The sequence below is a fragment of the Eulemur rufifrons genome, chromosome 7 (assembly GCF_041146395.1).
Source record: "Eulemur rufifrons isolate Redbay chromosome 7, OSU_ERuf_1, whole genome shotgun sequence".
NCBI classification, from domain to species: domain Eukaryota; kingdom Metazoa; phylum Chordata; class Mammalia; order Primates; family Lemuridae; genus Eulemur; species Eulemur rufifrons.
This window is the reverse complement of record NC_090989.1, coordinates 277,900,248-277,912,518: the sequence shown is the minus strand read 5'-3', so window position 1 is coordinate 277,912,518 and position 12,271 is coordinate 277,900,248. Positions and strand designations below refer to the sequence as shown.

The window sequence follows — 12,271 nt, the reverse complement described above, 5'->3', positions numbered from 1 at the left end:
TGGGTTCTTTTCCCAGGTACAGGAACTGAGGGCTAGAACAGATCTACAAGCTGTGAGTAATAATGTTACGAATCCAGACCCCAAATGCTGTACCTGTCCGGGCAGGGACGGTATCCTTGGGAGTTGGGGGTGCATAGCAACCTGGCCCCTTCAAAACCTGTTAGCTGGTAAGATCAGCCTTTGAAAACGTCAAAAAGGTGAGACTTTTCCAAAAAGCAAACTAACACGCAGGTATTTTACTTGCTTTTGCCACCTGCTCCAGGCTCTTCTCCTCCATCTACAGCAAACTCGGGTAAGAGATGGAGCCACTAATTACACATGCTTAATTTAAGCAGGCCTAATTTTAAGCAAACATATTATACATAGTCAACAGAAATGTGTTCAGTCATGCTAATGAACACAGAGAAAGTACACAGCACTTTACTAAAACAAACAGTCTTCCAGTTTTCCGGTGCTATATGGATTACAATAAACCCTATTTTAAATTAATTACAGGAGTCTCATCTTTTGGGCTGACTTTATAAAATAAGGGCCTTAAATATTCTCAAATGATACAGAGCTGACCATAAGGTTTACCTGGTCAGCTTGGGCTCTCCTGTCCCCTAGGTAAAGTATCCAGGAAATGACCCCTCTCCTGTGTGATAAGGCAGTGGTCCCCAACCTTTTTCACACGAGGGACCGGTTTCATGGAAGACAATTTCTCCACGGGGGCGGGGGGTAGGCAGAGCCCAGGCAGTGAAGTGAGCGATGGGGAGAGCTATAAATACAGAGGAAGCATCACTCACTCGCACACTGCTCACCTCCTGCTGTGCGGCCCCCACTTCCTAAGTTTCATGGAAGACAAGTTTTCCATGCAGAGGTGGGGGGGGGGGCTCTAAGGCCCAGTCTCTAACAGGCCACGAAAACCGGTACTGGTCCACGGCCTGTGGGATGGGGACTGCAGTGACAAGGCACCTGACCAACAGCCCAGGACCCAGCCTCAGAACGTCCACGATGGGACAGCAACCCATGTACTCCCAGCCACGGGGTAGAAGCTTCCCGAGCAGGACCATGGGGACCCCAGCAGCCAGACCACAAGCCCAGACAGGACTCAGCCCTGGGCCTCCTCACTTAACTGGTTCAACAAACTGGGAGAAAAGTACAGACAGGGAAATCCCTCGTGGCTCTACAGTACATCAATATAAAGACATTGTAAGTCAGTTAATTGTCAAAAATGAACAATACAAATTTTAAAATTATGAAAAACAGGGAAAAGTAGGAAATTAATACAAGTCTGTGAGGCAATTTTTAGATCTTAAGCAGAAAATTCATTTAAGAGTAAGCAAAAGTAGCAAGGAAACACTTGTGAAAATGTTCAGTTTTGCTAATAAAAAATGAAGTGAAAATTGAAATAGTAAAACTAAATAAAAATTGGAAAACCTATGCTGGCAGACCCATGGAAAACAAGTACAAGCCTATATTATCAGTGGCACTGTGAACTTGTATTTCTAGATATTAATCTGGAAACAGAGTAATAAAGCTTGTCTTCACACAGGCCATCCTACCAGCGAGCCACTGCGTGTGGTAGGTACCTTAAGTGATTAAAAGATGAGTTAAACATGGACCTTGCCTCAAAGAGAGAGATAAGTAGCAAAAGGATTAAGAAAGCATGAAAGTGGCTACACTGCAAGCTAAAAACATTATGAGGCAGGTTATATTACCCCCATTTGACAGACGAAGAAACTGAGGCCCAGAGCTCACAGTTGTAAGTGGCAGAGCCAGACTCAACACCAGGCGAGTTTGACTCCAGAGCCCAAGTTCCTCCCACCACGCCAAGCTGCAGTTTGTCCTAACAGAGGTAAAGATGGAAATTTGGAGGCAGAACTGATCTCTTCCTTCAGCTCCCCACCACTGTGACTTGCACTTGCTCACTCCACTCCCTCCTAAACGTGTGCGGCGCCCGCTGTGCTGCAAAGAGGTTACAGCCCATCTGGTGCAATTCCATGTTCCTAGGTGCAGGTCACGCACTACACTACGCTCCTTGAGGGAGGGCCAGTGTCTTATTCATCTTCATATCCTGAGGCCCTCGGTGCCTGGCCTATGTGAGGCACTGGTCAATCTGGGCTGCCTGTCTGTGCAGAGGAGCATGAGCCTGCTTCAAACTAGAATCTGGGATCAGAGACTATTTCATGTAGGTGTGGGCACTGAAGCTCACCCTTGAAATATACAGGGTATGGAAATTCAGAATAGAGGGAAAGGATGTTTCAGGCAGGGAAACCAGTAAAGCAAATACTTGGTAAAGAAAGGAGCATGAAGTGGGCACACGGAGGGGCTCGGTTTCGGTAAAGTATAGGGTATTTGAGGATAAGGAGTATGTTTGGAGAGAAAGGTTGAAAGAGACCCTGGAAGATCTATGACCCAGCAGGCTCAAGTACTTGGAGACTTACCACAAAGAAAATCATTCAACATCTATAAGTACACAATTTGATCTACAGATTCGACACCATTCCTATCAAAATCCTAGTTGGCTTCTTTGCAGAAATCGACAAGCTAATCCTAAAATCATACGGAAATTCAAGAAACCCAGAATAGCCAAAACAATCCGGAAAAAGAACAAAGTTGGAGAACTCATACTTTCCAATTTCAAAACTTGTTACAAAGCAACACTAATCAAGACTGTGTGGTACTTGCATAAGGGAAGACACATAGACAGAAGAGAACTCAGAGTCCAGAACAGAAATAAACCTTCACGCTACTGCTCAACTGATTTTTGACAAGGAAGACAAGGCAGTTCAATGGGGGAAAGAATAGTCTTTTCAACAAATGGTGCTGGGACAACTGGATATTCACATGTAATAGAATAAAGTTGGACCCCTACCTCACACCATACACAAAATTAACTCAAAATGGATCAAAGATGTAAGTGTAAGAGCTAAAACTCACAGAAGAAAACATAGGCAGAAATCTTGGTGACCTTGAATTAGGCAGCGCTTTCTTAGATGTTACACTAAAAGCACAACCAACAAAGGAAAAAACAGATAAGTGGAACTCCATCAAAATTAAAAACTTTTGTGTCTCAAAGACACCATCAAGTGAAAAGAAATCCCACAGAATGGGAGAAAATTTTTGCAAATCATATATCTGATAAGGGACTTACATCTAGAATACAGTAAAGATTTTTGCAACTCAATAATAAAAAGACAATGCAATTACAAAATGAGCAAAGGATAAGAATAGACATTTTTCCAGAGGAGATATACAAATGGTCTAAAAGTACACAAAAAGATGCACAACATCACTGGCCATAAGGGAACTACAAATTAAAACCACAAAGAGATACCACTTCACACACACAAAGATGACCAAAATAAAAAGGACAGATAATAACAAGTGCTGTGAAGTTGTGCAGATATTGGAACTTGCATACATTGCTTATGGGAATGTAAAATGGTGCCACTCCTTTGAAAAATAGTTTGGTATTAACAGTTCCTCAAAAACATTGAGTTATCATATAACTCAGCAATTTCATGCCTAGGTATATACCCAAGAGAAATAAAAACATGTATCTGCCCAAAAACTTGTACACAAATGTTCATAGCAGCATTATTCATAATAGCCAAAGTGAAAACAATCCAAATATACATCAGTTTAATGGATAACCAAAATGTGGTATATCCATATAACAGAAGATGATTTGGAGGAATCAAGTACTAATACATGCCAAAACATGGGCCAACCTTGGAAACATCATGCTAAGTGAGAGAAGCCAGTCACAAAAGATCACATACTGTATGATTCCATTTATGTGAAATGTCCAGAATAGGCAAATCTACATAGAAGGTAGATTAGTGGTTGCCTAGGGCTGGTGGCGTTGGGGAGGCGAGGGCTGTGGAGAAATGGAGGGTGACTGTTAGTGGGTGCAGGGCTGCTTTTTGGGGTGATACAATGTCCTAAAATTGATTGCACTGATGGTTGCACAACTCTATAATATACTGAAAAACACTGTACAGTTTAAATGGGTGAATTGTATAGTATGAGAATTACATCTCAATAAAGCTATTACCAAAAAACTCTTTACATAAATATTAATATATAAAATCAGTCTGTAAAAGGTGCTTATACACACGCTTTTCCAGTGTGGCACTGCGGTTAAAGTGTGTCTGGAGTAGACTTGTGCATGTGCCCCAGGCACTCCCCAGTTCTAGATGTGTGATCTTGGCTAAGTTCTTTAATCCCTAAGTACTTACTGCACCTCATTTTTCTCATACGTAAAATGGGTATAACAATACCTAACTCTAAAGAGGGGTCTTCTCAAGATTAAATGAAATCAGGCATGTAAAGTATCTCTCACAGCAGCCAGCATGTAGGAAACGTGTGCTAAACACCCGCCGTTATGACTATCACACACAGTAATAAACAACAAAAGGCCCTCCAATGTCCACATGTAAGGACGGTATCAAGAAAAAAAGACTATGCTACACGATGGGACCTACTTGTTTGATTAAAATAACAGTCACGTGGGGTCTATTACGTATGGAAACTCTGGTCTATGCGAAATGCCAGGAAGAAAGAAAAATAGTGGCTCCAAATGGGGCTATGGAAAAATAAAGTAAAAATGACAAAGCGTGAGATGCAGAATTTTGTAAATGACCCATGTGTCACAGAGAAAGGATTCTCTGTATCGTTTTTTTTATTTACTGCTTCACTGTTGTATATATCCTAAAGTTGGCTGACAAATGATTTAAAAATAAAACAAGTTATATTACATCCAAATGAGGAGGCTCAAATATCCAGAGGTTTTCCAGCACAATTTAGGAACCTCAAGCACTCCCACGTCCTGAAGAAGCTTCCAATTGGTCAGTGGTTCACTTCTGCTCAGCGCTGCTGAGTGGTCAGAACATTTGGTCAAATTAGAATCCTGTGAATTGTAATTTGCAGTTTGCTGGTTCTCACTTCTCTTGTTTACTCTTAGGGTCCAAAATGGGCACATCACTCACTGTACTTGTAGTCCTTGGATATCTTTTGGTTTTTTCCCCCCTTTTGCCAAGACCCACGAGCAGCACCAAAGGAAGGACCACAGACAAACTAAGCCGGCCCCACTGTTCCGTTCCCGAGTGGGCCGGGGCAGCAGGCAACACCATTCTAAGAGAAAGGGACATTCTGCTCATTTACACACCACGACCCAGAATGTCCGCAAACTCCTTAGAGAGCCTGGCCGGACACGTGTCAAAGCAGTAAGTAGCGTTTATTCATGGGCACACAGTAAGGCCTCACAAAATGTTTCTGAAGAAAAATGCATAAAAAATATCTACAACTCTGCCTGGAGGAAGAAAACTCTCCCAGCGATGAGTGTGCTAATAAAGCATGACTCACGTGTGTCCACCGTCTCCTGAATCGGGATGAAGCCCACAGGCAGCGTGTCCTTGATGTCAATGAGCTTCATATCCACTAACACGTTCCCCAAATGGCTCTTGGAAAGAAAGGAAAGAGATACAGACTATTAACCCGAACGAGCCTGCAGTAGGGTTGCCATCTTGGCTTCGAGATGCATATTTAACACAATGACTCGTGCAGCTTTATGACAGCAGGTTAATTAGAGTAGATGACACTTAATGTTCCCCAGTGGTTACACAGGGACTCGGGTGGCTCCCGGGAAGGAGTCTGATCTGAGAAACCTCAAAGTCACTCACTCAGAGGTGGCCCTGGTTAGCCAGACAGCAACCCAGGAGACACTCTGGACATAGCCCAGCAGGGGGCAGCTGTGCACACGTGTCCTGGCACCGGGCTGCCATTCAGCCCTGAGCATGAGATCTCAGGGACAGTAGGTTTTAGAAAGAGCAAATTCCTGGGGCACTTGCCGTAGGGGGACAGTTGCATCTAAACCTAACAAGGAACCAATCACGCTCCTAAGTGATCACCAGTCTGCAAACTGACACACATTTCAGTTGCTAGATACATTCTGCAAAATCCCAAGAATCATAAACTAATACAGAGTGAAAGCCCTGCTGCCTCAGTATTACACATCTTCTAAAATGACACGCACAAGGGCCTCCTAAAGTTTCTATTTACTGGTAGTATAGGGGGTCCATGGTGCGCAGTTTCTGTAACTGGTGTAAAAATATCTTTCCAAGACAGCACCCCATTCTGTAATTGCGAGAGAGAATTCTTTGCAAACACGCCGACACTTGCAGCCCACATTTCAAGTTGGAAACGAGCTCAAAAGATATCTATCCTACAACTTAAATATGTGGGGCCACCTGGAGATTTCATTAAAATCTTCAGAATAATTTTCAGCATAGTTCCCCCTTTCTCTAGGCAGACCCAGTTAACGAAAGAATTATGGGTTCCGATCCCAAATCTCTCCTGTTAGGGTGCTATCGATGCATTTGCACACCCATTTTCCAGAAGTGCCTCATCCCCAAAGCACAGCATGAACTCTTAGTTTGTTTGTTCTGCATCCCTGGACTTGTTCTGCATCTAGTTGATCAATCATCTCTCTGCCCTTGGCAGTAACTTCTCAGGGCGTTGTTCCTGCCTTGCTTAGAGAGAAGGGGGCTTATCTCCATCTCTGTGCATGGGGAGCTGAGACCCCCAACTCTCCTGTGCCGTGCCAACCCTGCAACATCCCTGAAAGCTGAAAGCCAAGCAAGGAATTCTTGTCATCCAGACTGGGCTATAGTCCCTCTTGGCACTCTCTTTTTTCCTTCATATCAATTTATAATTGTATATTTGTGAGAATACTTGCTTAATATCTGTCTCCCCACTAGAGTTTAAGAACCATGAGGACCAAAAATATCTCTGTTCTTAGTGTAAATATAAGCCTAGCATAGTTTTTGCCACATAGTAGGTACACAATAATTATTTGCTGAATAAATTAATTTTGTGGGTACATTTTTCAACTGAGTGGGCCACTCAGAGTCAGAAATCAAATTGTATTTGCTTGGATGGCAAATCTTAACTATATAAGTAAAAATTTTGAAAGTATATTTAATAAATAATTATGAACCGAAAGTATACAAATGAAATGAATTCTTAGAATTCACCGAGGCAGGTCAAAGTGGCAAGTGTAACCTAGGCCAGTGTTTTTATGGCACTGCCATCAGAAAACTATTTCTTTTTCTAAGACTACTATATTTGTACTTGCCAACGATTTCATATCATGACATTTCAGGTGGCTGGGCCTCAGGAAGACAATGTCCAGTGCAGCTCGGCAAGTGTAAAGTGGAACCCTCCCAAATGCGGAATAAGCCTCTGACTGGGTGGGAAGTGTCTGAACCGTTAACCTAACTCTCAAACATCAGCTGCTTTCACAATCGCCTGATCTAATCTATCATAATTTTTTTTCATGGCAGTTGCTTTTCCATGTCATCACCGCTTTCCGAATTGAGAAATTAACAACTGGGCATGTTTTCCTGCCCCGCAGATGGATGGGCATTCATCAATATCCTTCTCAAGTGTCTTCTACTTGACACACTGGGTTTTACAGAAGTCAACTGCAAACCACTTAGCGACCTCGCCCTCCACACTCTCTACAAATGTCCCTGATCATAAAACCAGAACATCAGTGGTGCAGCCATTAAAAAAAAAAAAAAAAGCATCAAAAAAGCCTCCCATGCATACAAAACGGAGGCTGTGCCGCCAGAGCTCCCCGTAGCCCCAGTGTGGTCCTTCCTTGCACGGGGCTGCTGCCGTACTAGGCTTGATACAGTAGGTCTGTGACACCATTAATTCTGCCTGTTCCTCTCCCCTCCCCCATCCATGCTCTCTTTCATTTCCTCCTCATAAATATGAAGAACGTATTCCCAATCCTTGTTGAGCAAATGATTCATGCCAAAAGCCCAATATGCACTGACTCAGGGTATTTATATTGTCTCTGGTAGCCAGTATTTGCTAGTATACTGTAATTATTTTTGACAACCTTGCATTTAAGGTAGCCACAGATAACCAACTTAATATTCAAATGTTCATAAATCCTTCTGTTTAATATCCTCCCTACCTAATCTATGTACATTATTATTACAGGTAATGCAGAAAGTACAGGGCATGAAAAGTGCAATTAATCTCGATCCTTCCCCAGGAAGCAATGTCACTCCAAAGCCAGGTTTCTATATTAATAGCATGATTGGGGGAAAGGAATTTAGGTTCCAAAGGAGTCTCCCCAAACTCCTACATTGGGAGTCTCAAGTCACCTAATTAAGAATCTGTCCAGTCTTGAGATCCCACATCCCTCCTTTACAGTTGTAAAAAATTATGCTCTGCAAATTCCTGGTTCAGACTGCAGGGCCAAGACAGACCGGCTGCAACGATGAAGAGACACCTGAGAGCTACTCCACCCCTGGGTCCCTTGAATTGAGTTCACCCACCCGAACTGGATTGTTTGGATCCCACTAACAGACGCCTTTTCATTCTTTTTCTGAAAACAAAGTGCACCTGCTTCGCAAGCCGCTTTAAAAGCAGAGCAGAGGTTTCTCCCACTGCCAGTGTCCTTTTCTTACCTTTTCTTTGATCCCTGCACCACACCCATGGGTACACTTACCCATGATGCCCAACACTAATAAGCCCCAGAGACTTCCCTTTGTCATGTTCAGACCTGTCACTGTTCCCACCCCAGGGGGTGCCCGGGCTCTCTGTCCTAGAGTACCAAAGCCCCACAGCCTTTGTTGGAAAATGCAACCAAAAAAACAAAAATCAAAAATGATCAGGAAGATCGTGGCTATCCTCTGAGGCCATTTCTAACTGACGCCTCTTTGGTCAGGAAAGATGAAGGTGGAGTAGAAATCAGGAACAAACACCAGGAGACCACAGAGTGGAGAGAGTGTGAACCGGAGCTTGTTCAAACCCTCAGAGTCCCTCCTGACAGCCTCGAGCTGCAGTGAACACGCTGACCTTCTGCAGAAAGTCGCAGCCAGCAGACAGAACAGAGGTGACAAAAGCTAGAAATAGTCTCAGAAAGAGTTTAGGTGAGCTCAGGGACACAGGGACCAGGGGACAGTGCTGTGTGGGTGCAGGCAGGAAGGAGGCACCGTGGCCTTCAGCCCTGCTCCTTGGTGTCTCCTCAGGCCGCACAGTAAGCCCAGGGACCTGCACAGACTCATTCCAAGCTCATGGTGCAAGTGTCGTGCTTCGGCTCACCTGCCACCTTCGTGGTATTTAAAATCCATTCAAAAGCCTGATTGAAAAGATTTCCAGTGTTTTGTGCCAGGATATTCCCCGACTCCACTGTAAACTCTGTGCTTTACAAGGAGCATAGATTGCTCTTGTAATTGGGGGAGAAAATTAAAGCAATGACTTCTCCCCTAGTCCTGAATATGTTCAGAATAATTTCCCAAACAAAGAATTATTAACAAACACCAGGAACGGGTGGAGAAAGAGAGGCAAGCCAGAGAGCCTGTTTACGGTCTACATTCAGAAAACGCTGAGGGGACACCAGAGGACCCAGGGACAGGACCCTGGGCCCGTGGGGCAGTGTGACAGAGAGGAAGACTGTGACTTTTCCCCCTTCATGCTTCCTAATAAGGATGTCTGAAGTGGTTGTTCCGGTTTGTTTTTTTTAAACCACAAACATATGCTACAGTTATAATAAAACTTATAAAAATAAATCAGTAAAAGTATTTCCAAAAGTAAATATTTGCATTAGAAAGACAATAACATTCAGGTCAAAAATAAAATACCAGCCCTGATAAAAATCTGAACTGCTCCGCCTTTGGGACTAGGGAAGACAGGTGGCCTTGGACGAGCATGTCACCTCCCAGATCTCAGTTTCTTCATGAACGGGAAGGAGGGGATGCTTGGAGAGATTGCTAGGAGGGAACGAGGCCATGTGCAGAGTCCTGGGACGGCTCGCACACAGAGCGGATGCTCACTAAAGCTACTCCCCTTTGTTCTAAGCCACCCATTAAAACACCTATTTGGAAAAGCCTTAGTAGATGTTTTTAAAGTTTCCTAATTTATGGGCACAAGTATTAAAAAACAGCACACCAAGAGAAATCTACACAAGTGGATACCTACCTATAAAAATAATGAAATGTGCTATGTCACATAGAAATGCACAGAGAAAGAAAAAGTCACTCTGGAATCAAGGCCATGTCCGTGCACCAGGGGGGCCATGTGGGTCCTCCGCTGAGTCACACTGCCTTTTGTTGGCCGGCATTAAACCCAGATCCTCTGGAAAACTCTCACATCCGTACTCCCAGTGATTTGTTGCTTAGAGGAAAGGCAGGCAAACAAGAGCTGGGAGAGAAATTTCCTGGTTTCCTTCTGAGAACACATTTTAATGGCATTCACTGTACACTTGGGTACGTGGTTAATAATACTGTTAATAAATGAAACACAGCACTAGCTGCTGATTCTACCCAGTTCACTAAAACCACAGATAAATTAATATGGCAATGACAATAAACCACAACAACAACAAAAAAAAAACGAGGAAATTCCAAACAGGAATGTAAATTACTTGTGCTCACTCAGCAAACGGAAACCACTACTGGACTTACATTTTCTTTGGAAAATGATCTTGTGAAACACAGGTATCTGGTAACCTTGGATTTAAATAAGCCGTCTTTCCAGAGGTCAGCATCCACACCATCTGCCGTCTGCGCAACCTACACCGAAGAGACAGAGAAAAGGATGGCAGGTGAGGCGAGATGGAGCTGAAGGCGCCTGAGCCGCTCCTTCCAGGCCCGTCCCAATTAACACTGGCCCGGACGCTCACAGCATCTCATTAGTTCATTTCATGAGGCACAGGGACGAGAATTTCCAAAAGGGGGAAAAGAGAGAGTGTGAAAAATACAACTTCTAAAAATATTGTCCCTGGGGAAGCCATTGATTAAAGACACCCTGACAAAAATGGTTCTAATGAGAAAAGAGCAACTTTTGTTGTAATGGACCAAGAAGGGATCGGACAAGTCAGCACATTAAGTTGCTCATTACCACTTACGCGGGGGGATGGTGCGGGGCGAGAAAGAAGTCCAGTGGGTGTGAAATGCCACCTGAGAGGGGCCCCACCTGTGGCGAGAGTGACAGCCTCCTGCTCTGGGGCCAGGAGCTCCCGTCAGTGGGACTCTGCTGGCGGGGGGCGGGGGGGTCCACCTGCCTCTTCTTGGTACAAGCCCTGAGAGTGGTTCTCAAGGTCAGAGACTGGATCGGGACAGAAAAACAGAAGACGACTCAGCTCCTTGCTCCTAGTCTCACTGAGAGGCCATTTTCTCACACAGCTGTGGAGATTCTCTAGGATCCGAGGAGGAGGCCAGCCTTGATCTGAGCCCTGCAGGCCCTGCGTGCTGGGCTGGGGTGGGGGACGGTGGTGCTATGGGCTGTCCCTTGTGGGACAGACGCACGAGGACTGTGCAGAGGAGGGAAAAGGCTGGAAGACAGTGGTGCTTTCTTCCCACTTCCTCCAGACTGCCCTGTGAGCAGCTGGTCAGAGCCTGGCCTGCATTGTCACTCAGCGTCCCTGTGAGAGCACTAACTGACCCTCCTGGCCTCCCTTCGCCAGCAGGTGCCCCCGTGAGTGGGGACATCCAGGAAGACTGAGGGGCTTCAAGCAGTTTGCTTTCTGCCTTCCTGAGCTTTAGACCTTGGGACACGGCCCCAATCTGACAGCTCCTGACCGCTCCGGTCAGCCCCACCCTCCCACTTCCCCGGCCGCAGGGCAGGGCCCCGGGGCTGGGACCCCAGGACATTCCAGGGCCCACCACAGCCACGCTCTCTGAGGCTGCTCAGAGAAGCCCAAAGGCCAGTGGGCAGAAGAAAAATGCTTGCCTTTGAAAACAAACAATCGTAAATTAGCAAACATAACAAGGGGAAAAGAAAGGCCCTTATGCTGGATATGCAAATATATTAGACCTGAACGCTGAGGGAGGAATGATATGCGGATAATTTTAGGAACTGTTTGCTCCAAGTGTGTCGCCCCCACAGAAAGAAACACGATGGAACGGGGAACGGGCCTTGTCAGCATTTTTCCCACTAGAGTCACACAAGGTTTCTAGGAAAACAGGAGATTTAAGGTCGAGGTCTCAGCTTCTCCATTGCCAACAACCCTCTTGCTTGTTCTCTCCCATGGAGTCCATGTTTTGAAATATTTTGACTCTCAAAGTGCACTTTTTACTATATTTCCTCAATTCGAGGATGCAGTCATTTGGGGAATCACCTGTGGATTTAAGGAACACCCTTCACACACACACACACACACACACACACACACAAGAACACATACACATCTATTTTAAGATGCATCCCAAGTTCAGAATCAAAAAAATGTAAAACTAAGATACTTTAAGAACAAAGAAATAAG

The 12,271-nt window shown here is 44.7% G+C and overlaps 1 protein-coding gene across 3 annotated transcripts in view; it reads right to left on the bottom strand.

Annotated features, from left to right (window-relative positions):
• Positions 1-12,271, bottom strand: part of MVB12B (multivesicular body subunit 12B) — a 155,710-nt gene that overhangs the window by 102,521 nt on the left and 40,918 nt on the right. For all 3 annotated transcript variants that reach the window (XM_069476795.1, XM_069476797.1, XM_069476796.1), the window contains exons 3-4: positions 10,473-10,580; positions 5,353-5,449 (exon numbers count right to left, since the gene is read on the bottom strand). In XM_069476795.1, the coding sequence (XP_069332896.1) occupies positions 5,353-5,449; positions 10,473-10,580 (205 nt within the window). The remainder of the gene's footprint in view (positions 1-5,352; positions 5,450-10,472; positions 10,581-12,271) is intronic.